Source organism: Eurosta solidaginis, chromosome 4 (assembly GCF_040869045.1).
Source record: "Eurosta solidaginis isolate ZX-2024a chromosome 4, ASM4086904v1, whole genome shotgun sequence".
NCBI classification, from domain to species: domain Eukaryota; kingdom Metazoa; phylum Arthropoda; class Insecta; order Diptera; family Tephritidae; genus Eurosta; species Eurosta solidaginis.
The window spans coordinates 247788374-247804078 of record NC_090322.1 but is presented as its reverse complement, the minus strand read 5'-3'; the positions used below and the strand labels follow the sequence as shown (position 1 = coordinate 247804078).

Sequence of the window (15705 nt, the reverse complement as noted above, 5' to 3'; positions counted from 1 at the left end):
GATGGCGAGTACCGAAGATTTAATGATGAGCTGTACGAGCTATACGCAGACATCAACATAGTCTAGCGAATTAAAACGCAGCGGCTGCGCTGGCTAGGCCATGTTATGCGAATGAAAGATGATGCTCCGGCCAAGAAAGTGTTTCTATCGGAACCCGCCTATGGAAGCAGAGGTAGAGGGCGGCCCCCACTCCGTTGGAAGGACCAGGTGGAAACCGATTTAAACTCCCTTGGTGTGACCAATTGGCGCCGGTTGGCGGAGCGAAGGAGCGACTGGCGCGCCTTGTTGGACGGCCATAACCGTTTAGACGGTTAAGCGCCAATTAAGTAAGTAAGTTTTGGATACATTATGACTAATAAACTTATTTTTTGTGGAATATGTTTGTAATTTTTTGCGTTTTCTTCATGTTTTTGAAATTTTCACGGTTTTTAGGATAAGGCACCATTAATCGATCACATTGGAGATGGTTATGGATATGGGTATGGTTACGACTATGGCGTTAGGGTTAAGGAAGTTGATTTGGCCCTGGATTGTAGTAGTAGATTTAGTATCAGACGTCGCCTCCCATATGTTTTTGACATTTGCTTCTTTTTGACTATTTTCTATTTCATTATTTTAATGCGTTTGCGTCAATTCGTTTATTTATTTTAATTTCATAATACATCTACAGTTTAGCCGGCAAATAGATTGCACAGAACCAAAATAAATTGTTAAAAATGTCCACAAGACGGCAAGTAATAACGATTTATCGCAACCTTTTGAGGGAAGCAGAGAAAATACCAGCCTACAATTTCAGGTTTAATTTCAAGATTTTATTGAATTATTTAATTAGCCATCTAATTATTGAATTTGCATTTATTTTAAAGAATGTTTGCGGTGCGGAAAATACGCGACACATTTCGCGAAAACAAGAGTATAAGCGACTTTGGGGTCATCGATGCAAAGGTGGCGGAAGCAAATAAAAATTTGGAACTCATAAGACGGCAGGTGAGAAATTATCTCTTGATTATTAATATGAGCTACATGGATTGAGGTAGGTTGAATGAATAGGAAAGGCAGATAAATTTACTTAAGGCTTTTAAAAAAAAGAACAGCAGATTTTAACTTCCGATGTCGTCATAGAGCCTTCCGAGATGTCTCATATTTGCGTGGGCGACTGAGCTGTGTAAAGCTGTTGTCAGATCGAGATTTGCCTCCTCGAGACTGCCCCGTATTAGTAAATTATTCATCGACTTGCACCTTTGCAGCCTCTACGTCATCACACAGGTCTCACTGTACTCTAACTTCGCTGGAAGGATTAAAACGGCCCAAAAGAGAAAATGCGCGTTTTCAGTAAGTCTAGTACATGTAGAAAAAACAGCGCCCCCAGTGTTTTATCAGCCTGCTGCAAAAAAGAGCCACAACTTTTCCTGCATGTATACTGATCAAAACACCAAATTGTTCTGCTCCATCACTACTCTGCGGAAATTCGGTTTGTCATTCCCATCCATAGTTTAAGCTACACTCTCCCAACAGCTAGGTTTATGTGCCGGAACGACTCTCTCTTTACCAACCAAGAGCTGTTATTTTAGGACGAAGTGGACTTACATTAACACCCATAATATGGCTTCTGCTGAATGCACGGTCCTGACGACAGTCCAAACATTCTTTCATATTTTGGTTGTGGTTGTTCTAGCGATATACCTATACACTTCATGTCCCATAGATTGAAGTATGTTGTTGGCCTGTCAGAACACCGCACTTACGACTGCTGCGGCTTGTCTCGTTCACACGGCATAACCCAGCAGACAACTGCTTAACGTGGACCAACGTTGTTGTTGTATTAACGATAAATACACTCCCCGAAGGCTTTGGGGAGTGTTATCGATGTTGATGGTACTTTGCCGGATATATATCCAGTACGTTCCGGCAACAAAGCACCATTAAGGTACTAGCCCTACCATCTCGGTAACGATTTATATGGCCGTATTAAACCTTCAAGCCCAACCCGCCCTCCCCACCCCCTAGTTCCATGAGGAGCTTGGGGTCGCCAGAGCCTCGTCTGTTAATGAAACAGGATTCGCCGCGGGTAGATGAGGTTGACAATTGGGTTGGAGAAGCTATATATTGCGCTGGCAACCCCTTGACAGGGTTGCGCTACAAAACCCCTTGAATCCCATGGACCAATGTCACAGGCGATAAATCAAACATGTACAAAAGCACTAAGATGATATCCGACAATCAGTGCCGTTTGTTCCTAAAGAATTGGTAAAGGATTTTTTTAAATCGGAGCTCTGACAAGTTATAGGGGTTTAGAAAATTCACGCGGTAAGGTATGCATGTCGTAAAATAGTTTCCTCAGTAGTCTGCGATTGTTTCGTCATTGGTTTCGATTGCCTTGTACTGCTTTTGGGAGGCAATCGACAGCAGCTAGAGCCTCTCGGTCGTACACTAGTTTTATGAGGTAATATTCACTCTTCTATGTGGTATTAATTGTGTACCGGAATACACTGGAATACTTGGGATAATTTGATGATAAAAAAATTAAAACTTAGCACGATATACCCCCAAGGAGATTTAGGCCGTGCTTCCCTTCCAAAAAGAGGGGTGCTAAATTTTATTTAGAAATCTCCGGGAAGGACTTACATGATTAATGGTATCCAACCAGAAGTACATTCGGAGAGGGGCGCCAACATGTTTTATGTCGACTCCGAACGGCATCTGCAAGGCAGATAAATTTTCACTGAGAAACTTCCAATGGCAGAAATACACGCGGAGTGTTTGAACAAAATTAATTTTCTAAATTTTCGATGTTGCACGCTACTACCACACCAAAGCGGCCGCCTAAATTCATGACTATTGAGGAAATATTTCGGGATAATTTCTAAACTGTTTCCGATGTCGTTTTGGGATCGGTTGCAATCATTGTGGGATTGTTTTCGGGGTTATTTCCGAACAATTTTATGATTTTTCCCTAGCTTTTCGAGACTATTATTGTAACAATTTCGGGGCTATTAATATTCCGGATTATTTAGTTGACTTTGTTTTCGGGATTTTTCGTGATTATTTAGGCATTTTCGAGATTGTATTCTGAATCTGCTTAGGAACATTTGGGGACCATCAGAATCGATTCGGAACTATTTCGGGACTATCCCAGAATCATTTTGGGACTTCTTGTTTTTATTGTATTTACGATAAATACACTCCCCGAAGGTTTTAGGGATTGTTATCAATGTTAATGGTCCTTCGCCTGATGCAGTTCAGGTAAGTTCCGGTAACAATTCACCATTAAGGTACTAGCCCGAACATCTCCGGAACGATTGATATGACCACATTAAACTTTTCGTGGGGAAGTTGGGGCCCCAGAGCCTCGCCTGCTAAATATGTGTATGATACATTCATATATGTATATAACAGGATTCCCCTCGTGTAGGTGGGGTTGACAATTGGGTTGCGGAAGCTAGTTTGTTTTCCTTATCAACCCCTTGAATCCCATTTTGGGGCTAAATATGCATAATTTCGTGATCATTTCGGGATTTTTTGATTTTTTGGTGCCGGGGTCATAAACATAAATTGAGGCCAAAGCGATTTTTAATAAGGGGCAATGCACAACTCTCAAAAAAAAAACTTTACTTTTTTATTCAAAGTAATTGTGTGTACTGGCGGTAAATGCTAGTTGCGTATACATACGATTGCATTCGATATATTTATTACGTATTTTCATCTTATGTTACCTTATCAGCAATTGACATATATGTATCTCTCTCTACATCTTTTAGGTGATCATTGGCCACTTATACTCAGCCGATAAACTTGTCATTGAGCAACCCAAAAAGGCGCTGCGTCGTTCAAAATAAATTAAAAGTTTAGTATGTTTTAAAGGGGCCCTGATTACTATTGCACATTACTGTTATATATCGTTGGTATTACATTGATAGTGACCTTGTTTATATCGAGAGACGTTATTGCATTAAGGTTTAGGATTTTTAATTTTTTCGAAAAAAAGAACATAAAATAAAGTAACTTTAAAGCTAAGTATGTTTTCGCTTAAACCAGTATTTGTTTTTTTTTTTTACACCAATTCTATGCATAAAAAGCTTTATACAAAATTAAGTTCTAATTAAACCTTAACAAGTGGAATGCCATTTAGCGGAGTTACGACAAAATGCAGTACACGGGCGGGGCCATAGCATTTACGCTTGATATGTGCTTGCCGAGACGTTGCCACCTGTGCCGGTCCAATTGGTATGCACAAATTTACCCTCAGCACCCAACAATTCATAGGTATGAGCGCCGAAGTAATCACGTTGCGCTTGCAGCAAGTTTGCGGGCAGTTTCTCTGCACGATAGCCATCATAGAAAGAGAGCGCCGTGGATAGAGCTGGCACGGCAATACCCCACAGAAAAGCGTTTGCCACTACTTGACGCCAAGAATTTTGTCCCACTTCAATGGCCTTTTTGAAAAAGTCATCTAACAATAAGTTTGAGAGCTGTGGATTGCGGGTGTAGGCATCCGTAATGTTGCCTAAGAAGACACTACATAAAAAGGAAAAAGGAAATATGGGTTACAACAACTAAATGGAAAGAATAATCGAATGATGTACCTTCGTATAATACAACCGCCACGCCACATTAAAGCAATACCACCATAATTCAAATTCCATTTATTCTCCTTAGCAGCTTCACGCATCAACATAAATCCCTGTGCATATGAAACAATTTTGGCGCAATACAATGCATGTTTAATATGATTCAAGAATTTGGGTAAATCGTCCAATTTAGGTTGTACGCTGGGTCCTTTCAATTGTTTACTCGCCGCCAAACGTTCATCCTTCAATGCCGAGAGACAACGCGAGAATACTGCCTCACCAATTAGCGTTACTGGAACACCATATTGTAACGCAGCAATTGCTGTCCACTTGCCTGTACCCTTTTGACCAGCTGCATCGCGTATACGTTCCAACAGAAAACCTTTATCATCTTTATATTTGAGTATATCACGTGTAATTTCAATAAGGAATGAATCCAACTCGGCCTTATTCCATTTATCGAATTCTGCAGCCATTTGCGTTTGTGACAGGCCGAGAGCTTTCATAATATGATAAGCTTCACAAATCAATTGCATATCACCATATTCAATACCATTGTGTACCATTTTAACAAAGTGACCAGCACCACCTTCACCTACCCACTCACAGCAGGGCTCTTTATCAGCTTTAGCGCAAATAGCTTGGAAAATTGGTTGAATGAGGGGCCATGCTTCAGGGTGGCCACCAGGCATGAGTGATGGACCGTGACGTGCTCCCTCTTCGCCACCACTTACACCCGAACCAACGTATAGTATTTTTTTGGCTTTCAGCTCATCACAGCGGCGTGCGGTATCTTGATATTCGGAGTTGCCACCATCGATGATTACATCACCAGGCGAAAGTAGTGGCACCAATTGCTTGATGAAATCATCTACGGCATCGCCAGCTATTAAGTTTGAAGATACAAAATTTTGTTCGTTCAAAACTTGAATAAATTGTTAAGCTCAGGCAGCTTGGTATGTACGTGAGACATTTTGTGTCGTTATTCTAGATATAATAGTAATTATAACTTAGTGCGATAGACCTACGAGTAGATTTTGGTTGAAAAGCTTTCCAGACAGAAATACAGTTGGAGGCTTGGCAAACAACTATCGAAGGCGAACACTTTCAGAAGGAATTCAATGGGTTGATAAGTGCAATACAAAGCTTTATAGCTTCAGAGCTTATGCAACCTAATTGTCAACTTCACCTACGCGAGGGTAATCCTGTTACAAATATGAATGTATCATACACATATTAAGCAGGCGAAGCTCTGGCGACCCCAAGTTCCTCATGGAACCAGAGAATGAGGGGCGGGATGGCTTAGAAAGTTTAATGTGGCAATATTAATCGTTCCCGGGATGGTCGGGCTAGTACCTTAATGGTGCTTGTTACCGGAACGTACCGTATCTATATCCGGCAAAGGACCATGTTGTTGTTGTTGTTGTAGCGATTAGGTTACTCCCCGAAGGCTTTGGGGAGTGTTATCGATGTGATGGTCCTTTGTCGGATACAGATCCGATACGCTCCGGTAACACAGCACCATTAAGGTGCTGGCCCGACCATCTCGGGAACGATTTATATGGCCACATTAAACCTTCAGGCCATCCCTCCCTCCCCACCATGAGGAGCTTGGGGTCGCCAGAGCCTCGTCTGTTAGTGAAACGGGATTCGCCGCTCGAAGGTGAGGTTGACAATTGGGTTGGATAAGCTATATATTGCGCTACACAACCCCTTGAATCCCGGCAAAGGACCATCAACATCGATAACACTACCCAAAACATTCGGGGAGTGTTGTTGTTGTTGTTGTAGCGATACGGTTGCTCCCCGAAGGTTTAGGGAGTGATCGATGTGATGGTCCTTTGCCGTTTACAGATCCGGTACGCTCCGGTAACACAGCATCATTAAGGTGCTGGCCCGACCATCTCGGGAACGATTTATATGGCCACATTAAACCTTCAGGCCAATCCGGTATTTTAGTCGCCTCTTACGACAGGCATACCTACCGCGGGTATATTCTAACCCCCTGACCCGCTGGGCCTTCGGGGAGTGTCTTTATCGTTATCGTTATCGTTTTTTTTTTTTTTTTGTTTTTTTTGTTAATACAACAAAAACCACTTTCAGAACCTGTTTTTTTTTATTTTGATGTTATGGTTAGTTAGTTGCCTCGTCACTTGAGCCGGGGGTCTTCGATTAGTTAGGATAGCACACTGCCTTTATACCGTGGCTGCCAGATTCTTCGTATATTTCAAAAGTGGAAACATATATACAGCCATACATATATCGACTACTGAGTCCTATCTCAATGAACTTTTGGAAGCCCTTTAAGTAGAATTAGCTTAACGAACACCCTATTACAGAGTTTTATTTCAGATCATCCACTTATAATAATATAGACACGTATGTATGTACATACTTATTGTTTTACAGAATTTTACCGCTCTAACAAATCTTAGAGAAGTTTCGCCAAGGTTGTACTTGTTTTTTTTGGTACTTCATAAGCTGAAGAGGAGCTTTAAAAGCAAAGCTTTTTTCTACCAGATAAACTGGAGTTTATGGTAATGATCTACGGTTCGTAGTGTATCCAAGGAGAAAATCCTGGTGATTTGTCTGCAGTGTCGTCTAAGGCGGGGTTCATGCCATCGAAAGAGCCGTTATATTGCTCCAGAATGATACGACTGCAGTGTCTAACTGCCTTTGATTAAAACGAAAATCGCGGTAAAGTTTCCAGCCCCGCTGGTGTACACATGATATCTAAACGGCCCCCTTTCTCCCTAATTAATTAGGAATTGTCTGGTCAAACGATTGTGGCTCCATCACATACTCACCGGTGTGGATTCGAAACCATAGCCTCCCAACTGACTAGACAGGATGTCGGCTTAACTGCAGGCGAACAATAAAATATTTTAAATGAAGATGGTAGTTTTGAAAAATGTCGTTGTTACTGAAACTGCAAAAATTGATAGCTAGTCCTTTGCCGGATATGACTGCGGTACTAGTTTGGCTGCCGCGAGAACGATTTTTTTTATCCTCAAACCATCGGTTGGACGCCTCTTACGACAGGCATGCCTTACAGAGGGGATTCTTTATGTTCCTTAACACACTGGGGTGAGCCTTAAACCGATTGGAAAACACTCATTTGGGTGTTCAATCTTAAAATACTTTCTAAGTATTCAGGCAGCTCAGTAGCCGAAATTCTGTGATCTTCACTCAGCCAACGATATTATCTTGGATTTGACCGGCATGGAAGGTTTAATGAAAACTATGAAAATACCTAAGTTGCAACGTTGCTGTGCAATTTAAGCAGCTTTCACTGTACCTAACAATTTGTGTGTGTAAATATTTGCGGATCACCTCACATTCACTTGGCCCTGTTGTCGCCATGCTCTCTATTCGTGACGAAAACATGACGTATGTGTGAGTACGTAAGTAGATTATAGAGCCGAGATTGAGTCAATTTGCAAAAACACTGAAGAATCTTACAAAGTCAGAAAAGTGATAATGGATAAGTACTCGAGTAAATAGAAATAATTATTTGTATAGAATTTAGTATTCTTTATATAAACGGTTTATGCACATGTACATATCTATGTATGTATGTATGCATGTATTTATCAACAATCATGGCTGTTTGTATTTATGCTGAACGACATTGACAGTGACATTGGCTTTGTGAGCCCTCTGGGCCTCTCTCTGTGCACTTACCCTTGACCAGAAGCATGACTTTGCGCGGGACTTTCAATTTATTAACCATATCCTGTAGCGAAGTAGCACCAATCACATTTGTACCCTTGGCCTCATTTTTCAAAAACTGATTGACCTAAACAAACAAATGCAAAAAAAAAAAAGTGAATGTGAAAGCAAAGTCAAATCTTAGTTCAGCAACGCAATCGCGTCAAGATCACTCACTCACCTTCTCGACGGTGCGATTGTAGGCGCAAACAACAAATCCATTATCATTCATATTCAATATGATATTTTGGCCCATAACGGCTAAGCCAATTAATGCAATATCTGCTTTCCTGTAATAAGAAAGTACTTAAAAATTATTTGTAACTAACCTAAAACAGGCTTTAGAAAGGCGATAAAGTGATAAGTTTACCATGCTGATGTATAAAATGTCCAAATTTAAATGAAAATCTCTTCAAAGAAGTGTTTTAATTGTTTCCGCCCCATCCAATAGGGGCGACCGATCACAAATTGTCATCAATATCCTCTAACGGGAGTCCAAGGAAACTTGCTGTTTCAACAGAGGTGGACTATAATGAAAGGGGTGTTAGAGGCGTTGGTTCCACATTACAATTAAAGAGATGGTTGGTGTCATGTGGGGACACATTGCAAGCGGGCATACATTTTGTATGTCGGGGTTGATTCTGGATAGGTAAGAGTTTAGCCTGTTACAGTATCCAGAACGAAGTTGAGCTGGAGTGACTCGCGTTTCCCTGGGGAGTATGCGTTCCTCTTCCGCAAGTTTTGGGTACTGTTATTTGAGTACTGGATTCACCGGGCAATTCCTGGCATAAAGGTCCGACGCCTGTTTGTGGAGTTCACTGAGGACCTGCTTGTGTTTTTTTGCTTCATACGGCTGAGTTCTCAGGTGCCGTCATAATGCTTACGGAGATGACTCCTTAAGCCCCTAGGCGGTGTTGGCTCATCAATCAAATGTCTGTTGGTATGCCCAGGTTTCTGGGTATTCGACAGGAACTGTTTGGTTAGCATCTCATTTCTCTCCCTGATGGGGAGTATTCTCGCTCATTATGTAGATGGTGTTCTGGGGACATAGGGAGACAGCCCGTGGCGGTTCTGAGAGCAGTATTTTGGCAGGGCTGCAGCTTCTTCCAGTGAGTAGTTTTTAGGCTTGGCGACCATACAGGGGACGCGTAGCATCGAATCGGCTGGCCAGTTGCTTTGTATGTGGTAATGGGCGTTTCTTTGTCTTTTCCCCAAGTACTGCCAGCAGGGGATTTGAGGATTTTATTACGGCTCTGGATTTTCGGTACAATTGCGGCTGCATGCTCACCCAAATGTAGATCCTGATCAAACGTCACACCTAAGATTTTGGGGTGTAGGACAGTCGTTAGCGTAGTGCCATCGACATGGATGTTCAAAATGGTCGACATTTGGAACACCATCTAATTCAAAACGTAGTGTTATAAGAGTATCGTAAGTACATACATAGCCTACTGTACGCACTAGGATGTGTTCTTTCAGGAAAACTTTTTTCGCCACCCGAAAACCAAATTCCAGCTCATTTAAGTACACTCAAATTTGTAAGAAATATTAAAAAAGGGACAAGACAAAAATAATTTAAAGGCTTCTCGTAATAAGTTGGTTATAATTTTGAAAACTTTCGAATCCGTAGAAAAGTCTGAAAATTTGACGTGACTTGGCATCGTTTTTGTATCCTTTTCAGGAATTCTAGGGAAATTGAACAGCTACTCAAAACATTCCTGAACTTTTCCAAATTTACAATTGTTTAACGCGTACGTACATTTATTTTACTTTATTAAAATTATTAGAACTGGAATCGAACATTTTTATCGAATTTAGAGAGTTAGAAGAATATTTCGAGCTGACTTCACGTATTCCAAATTTTCAACTATACCACCGGCACTTTTTTAAAGCTGCTGAAATTAATATAGAACAATTTTTAATCATTTTGGAAAACTAAGAAAGCTTTAAAAACTAAGTTCCCATGTTCCAATTTTTCAATTACTTTCATTTAATTTTACCTTCTTTGGTAATTCATCTTTTATAAAATCAGAAATATGTTCAGAAATTTTCAGTTTTTTGTAGCTCAAAAATGAAAATTCAGAACTAAAATTGTAATTTTCGGCATTTTTTGAATTGAATCTGAAAAAGTTGTAGAATTAAAATCGTTAAATTTAACGATTTTAAATTTTATAGGTTTTTAAAATGATTAATTTTGTTTTGTTGATACTCGGGCAGGGTGGAACGATTTTCCGTCATCCTTTGTCCACATTGGTTAGTGGACAAACCGGTTTCTGCGTTGCGCCATATTCAGTGTCATTTGTAATTTTTCTTTTCAGAAATGAGACAAGTTTTTTTATTTGACTCGCGCATTCCAAATTTTCAACTAAATTAATTTCATTTTTTTCAAAGCCAAGTACTAGAATTGAGGTCGAAAACTTGTATAGATTTAAAAAAATCAAAATTCAAAACTGCTAGAACTGAGTTCAATAATTTTTTCAAATCAAATTGGCGTATTTCAAATCACATTCCAAACAGTAATTGAATTTTTTTCAAAGCTATATACGAGAATCAAAATCGAAAAACTTTATCGATGTTAGCAAATCATTATCATACTTTCAAAACTGCCAAAATTGAAATCGAAAACCCCTTATCGATTTGAAGGAAGCAGTAAAACTTTTCTAATCGAATTCGGGTATTCCAAATATCGATTACATTAACATATTTTTTTCTATGCTATTAAAATTGAAATCGAAAAATGTTCTCTTTTCTTTTCAAAATAAAGTTTGAAAAATTTTTCCGAAACATGGCTTAATATCAATGAAACGATAGTTTTTCTCTGTGGAAGAATTTTTTTTAGAAAAAATATGCTTGGATATATGTATATATATGTATATATATATATATATGTATATATATTTGTTTTGTTATAAGCAAAGCGATTTTGGTTTTGTACCAGACAAGGCGAAATACTCTTATTAGCAAAACGAAATATTTTAATTTGGTTTTGAAATTGAAAAATAAATTTTTTAGAAGTTTTGAAGAACATTCAAATAAATTTCGAGAAATTTTTTGAAAGATGCCTGAATATGGAAAAAAAAACTTTTTCTCTGTTGAAGTTTTTTTCTTTTCTTAAAAAGTATGCTTGTATATCGTGATATCATAAAAAGAGTGAAAATATAAAATAAAAATTTTTTTTTTGATAAAAGGAAATCGAAATATCTTTCTTTGTTTTTACCAAGCCTAAATTAGTAAAAATAGTTTTATTAATTATTAGCAAATTTTCGTTTTTTTAGCAAATCAAAATATTTTTTATAGCCCTTTGTAGGTCTGGTTAGGACATTGCTTAAATAAAAGAGTATTTGACAGTCGTGACGTCATAGTATTGTAGATATTTTTTGTGGCAAAAAATTTCAAGAAAAAAAGGTTTCACTTTTTCTAATACTTGCACCGCAAGAGCGTGACGTCACATCGGCGCAAACTGGTATATTTTTTAGATTGGTGGAACTAAGAAATTAACTCCTCAAAAAGGCACACTCTAATGTACATACAGGCATACGTATATCCGATTCATAAAGCAACCTAATTGTGTAAAATCGTTTATATACTTACGCTGACATGTTTTATAGTTTGCTGTTGTTTTACTTTTTTCCAAATATGCAATCTCGTACTGCACGTTCGTCTTTCTTTCGCACTTTCTTTTACCGTCGATCACTGCACCGTTCTTTTTTCCTATTTCACCAAGTTTATTCACCCGCTTTGACACCGCTAATTTAGCAAAATTCAGATTTCCATTAATTTCCACTTTCGTTTACGTACCGAACTTGTTGGCAATCGCGCGATTACTGAATCTGTTCAAAGGTGGTTGAATGTCTTCGACGAGTTCGGTTTGTGCAGCTGATTAGCGAACAGCCGGCAAAAGTAGTGTCGAAAACATGGAAACGTATGGTGGGGCCGAGTGGGGCCATTAGTTTGTTGTTGAACTTTACGATGTGCATGTGTTAGCCAGGTTGTGCTTTAACTTTTGACTGAGCTTTTGGACCCAAGTGGACACATGCTATATGCGATAATTAAGTTTTATTATCTCTTTCAAATGGACATATGAAAGTTTTTTATTTAGTGGGATTTGATTTAATTAGCAATTATAAGAAATCGTCTCCATTCCCACTATTAAAAAGCGCTCAGTCGCATGTGAAATTTTGGCAGTTGAGTAACGAACCAATATCTCTTTCACCTCAGTGGAGGTCTCACCTTCCTCTGCTACCAAGCTCGGATGTCGATAGGAATGCATTCTGTGCCGAAGCGTCCAATTCGTTACTTCGAGCCTCTCCGAGTGTATGACTCCCTTTCTCGTTTAGAATTACTTCGCCTTCAGAAGCGCACTTCGTAAGCTACATATGTGGCTACTCTCATGTTAATGGGCTGGGCAACAATCTTTTCGTTTAGTGAGAACTATATGCGAATCTATTGACCGTATCCCACCTGCCACATCCGGAGGTCATGTAATTGATGTCACTTCCCGGGGATAGATCGCCAAGTATCTTTTTTACCCTCCTTTGATGATGAGCGAAGAATTCGCATTCTGAGAAAGTATTTTATATTTCTGCAGCATAGGCAGCTCAAGGTTTCAACCTTTCTCAATCCATGTAGATATTTACGAAAGTAACCGTATCCCGTTAAAAAATTGGTCAGGCAGAAGTCAAACACCCTTTCCACAGTGGGAAGATATATTTGTATTACTCCCTTAATGACTAGGATAGCTTGTGTTGAAACTGTGTCGTAAGCTGAAGCAATTCGGAGGGCTCCTCTCCGTTCGACCGAGGTGAGAGCGTTTAGGTGTGCTTCCAGTACTTTATTGCTTCCGCCAAAATTCCGGCATCATATAAGGTATGATGTCCGAGGCTGATGAGAAAAGTTTCTATGTACATACATGGTTTGGAACACATACATATGTTTGCCTTAAAAATACTCAGATCGACTATAGGGTAAGCAGCCCTTTTGCGGGCTCCTGGAATGTGCTACGGAAAGGTGAGTTTGCTGTCTAGCTGTCTATTTCGTAGAATTGCATATATCTTCTCCTTGGTCCCCAAGCGTCATAATAATAGTAGGGGGATCTGTCTCTTAGTAAGGATAACAATCTTCTATTTTATATTGCCATCTGAAGACCGTGATGAGCGATCCATCCGCTTACATTGTACATGATAGGTTTCACTTTAACACTGTAAAGGGTCATATTCCTTTGTCGACAGCCAGGTAGGCTTAAGGGCATAAGAATGAAATGTTCCGAAATGGGTATAAGCGAGGCGAACAGCTCCGCGCGACCACCTCTGGGTTATCTCCTGAGTACTTGCTGTGGACGAACTGGGATAATTGGGAGGGCTCAAGGTCCTCATGGCCATGAAAGTAACTAGTTTCCATCACAAGCTAAACAAATCTGCATTGAGAATAATAACGGGTGTCATCACAGGCCATTGCGCTATTGCACCAATGCTCCGACGGTGGCGCATACCAATAATCTCCCCCTGCAATAGATTTCGGAATGAGAACGAAGAGGATTCGGCACATCATTTTCTCTGCCGATGTCCAGGACTGCAAACAAGATGACTCAGATTTCCGGGCGCACGGTTTTTCGACAGTGTGGAAGGGAGTGGGAAAATTGATCTTTCATTCCTACTTAGTTTCATGAAATCAAATGGTTCGTTGAGGACCACTAGGAAGAAATCTGGATGGACGAATGTGCCGCCACAAACAGAGCACTCGCAATGGGCGCAAATGCCTCCGAATGGCAGTATGGGAAATCACCACGTACGCCCTCTTAACCTAAACTAATCTAACATTCCAGTGATTAGCACCTAGCACCGAATACTGGGATGCTTTGCCTGATATTCACCTTGCTTTGACCGTGAGTCGTTTCGTAAGTTGGATACCGGTCTCACAGGTAGTCCCTCAAGGTATTGAGCAGTTATTGCGCTATTTTGAAAGAGCATTTTAGCCATTATGTCATCCCAACTGGCTGAGTTGAAAGCACCAGCTAAACCAGGAAGAGTATCGGTCGTGTTATCTCAATCGCGTATCCCCAGTTCATGTTGTTGTTGTTGTTGTAGCGATAAGGATACTCCCCGAAGGCCTTGGGGAGTGTTATCGATGTTGATGGTCCTTTGCCGGATGCAGATCCGGTACGTTCCGGTACCAAGCGCGACCATCTCGGGAACGATTTGTTATGACCACATGCGACCTTTTAGGCCATAGCGCCCTCATACCCGCTAGATCCATGAGGAGTTCGGGGTCGCCAGAGCCTCGGCAGTTAATGAAACAGGATTCGCTACGGATAGGTGAGGTTAACAATTGGGTTTGCAGAAGCTATATATTGCACTGGGAACTTAAAGGGTTGCGCTACACAACCCCTTGAATCTATTTGGTATTTTAGTCGCCTCTTACGACAGGCATACCTACCGCGGGTATATTCTAACCCCCTAACCCGGTGGGGGTATCCCCAGTTCATGGCGACGTGCTTCGAATGTTCTTGGGAAATTTCCAGGTTTTTAATTAGACGGTGGCGATATTAACATACCAGCCCTTGTCTACTAAGATGGCAGACAACGATCATCGCCAGCCGAAACCATACTTTTCAAAACCATGTTTCTAGTTTTGGTCAGTAAGGGTGCCCCCATAAATTCAGAAAACAAAAATTGAGAAACACATTTTTTCAGAAAGCATTAGTCAGAACCCTTTTTTCAGAAAGACAAAATTCAGAGGTCAAAACTCAGAAGTCAAATCTCAGAAGTCAAATCTCAGAAGTCAAATTTCAGAAGTCAAAATTCAGAAGTGAAAATTCAGAAGTCAAATTTCAGAACGCAAAATTCAGAAGTCAAAATTCAGAAAATAATCACGCGACAAAAAACATTAAATTTTTTTCAAAATTCAGAAAAGTTTATTTATTTCGAAGGAATTATGTATAAAGAAAAAGTAGTACAATCTAAAATTTTAAATTGTGTGCAATAGCAAGCATGTAATTAAATAAATCTTTTCGCGTTTATCATTTTCAAATGAAGTTACAATATTAAAAATACGAAGTCTTTATATTTTATCTTGCGTTTCCGATATGGCTCGCCTCCAGCAGAAAATTGCTGCAGTTTTGTTTCTGTTATTGCCTGTTCGTTTTTAAACGGTTTTATTTAGCTTGACTTGACAGTCTGGCTGGCACGAATTTTGTAGTTGAAATTTAAGTAACTTCCCGATAAGCTACAAGCTTGAAACTTGGAATATTGTTCAGAACCCGATGACAATGCAATATAACAAAAAATCGCCGCTAGGTGGCGCATGGATCGAAATATTTCAAAAAATCGTATTTGTGGTCCGATTTGGCTCATATTTGGAACAAATATTACATACAGTCCGGTAGAAGTGACATCAAAATATTTTGGAGTTCGAGCATACGTGGTGCAGA

At 39.9% G+C, this 15705-nt stretch overlaps 2 protein-coding genes across 2 annotated transcripts; one reads left to right on the top strand and one right to left on the bottom strand.

Moving 5' to 3' along the window:
* The first annotated feature begins 606 nt into the window (after positions 1-606).
* On the top strand, positions 607-4113 carry bcn92 (LYR motif-containing protein bcn92). Its single transcript, XM_067785528.1, has 3 exons — positions 607-796; positions 867-987; positions 3759-4113. Exons 1-3 carry the CDS (start codon positions 717-719, stop codon positions 3834-3836), a joined length of 279 nt encoding a protein of 92 aa, XP_067641629.1. The 5' UTR covers positions 607-716; the 3' UTR covers positions 3837-4113.
* Pgd (phosphogluconate dehydrogenase) lies at positions 4038-12119 on the bottom strand. The gene is made up of 5 exons (XM_067785526.1): positions 11871-12119; positions 8461-8569; positions 8253-8367; positions 4584-5454; positions 4038-4515 (listed from the first exon to the last, which is right to left on the bottom strand). Exons 1-5 carry the CDS (start codon positions 11876-11878, stop codon positions 4173-4175), a joined length of 1446 nt encoding a protein of 481 aa, XP_067641627.1. The 5' UTR covers positions 11879-12119; the 3' UTR covers positions 4038-4172.
* Positions 12120-15705: the final 3586 nt, after the last annotated feature.

Excerpts from the sequence above, each read along its gene's own strand:
- Pgd (XM_067785526.1), bottom strand. Across the intron at positions 8,368-8,460 it reads ACAATCGCACCGTCGAGAAG|GTCAATCAGTTTTTGAAAAA; the intron begins GTGAGTGAGTGA and ends TTGTTTGTTTAG. Across the intron at positions 5,455-8,252 it reads AGTCATGCTTCTGGTCAAGG|CTGGCGATGCCGTAGATGAT; the intron begins GTAAGTGCACAG and ends CAAACTTAATAG.
- bcn92 (XM_067785528.1), top strand. The coding sequence starts at position 717 with ATGTCCACAAGACGGCAAGTAATAACGATTTATCGCAACCTTTTGAGG. Across the intron at positions 797-866 it reads ATACCAGCCTACAATTTCAG|AATGTTTGCGGTGCGGAAAA; the intron begins GTTTAATTTCAA and ends TTTATTTTAAAG. Across the intron at positions 988-3,758 it reads TGGAACTCATAAGACGGCAG|GTGATCATTGGCCACTTATA; the intron begins GTGAGAAATTAT and ends TACATCTTTTAG.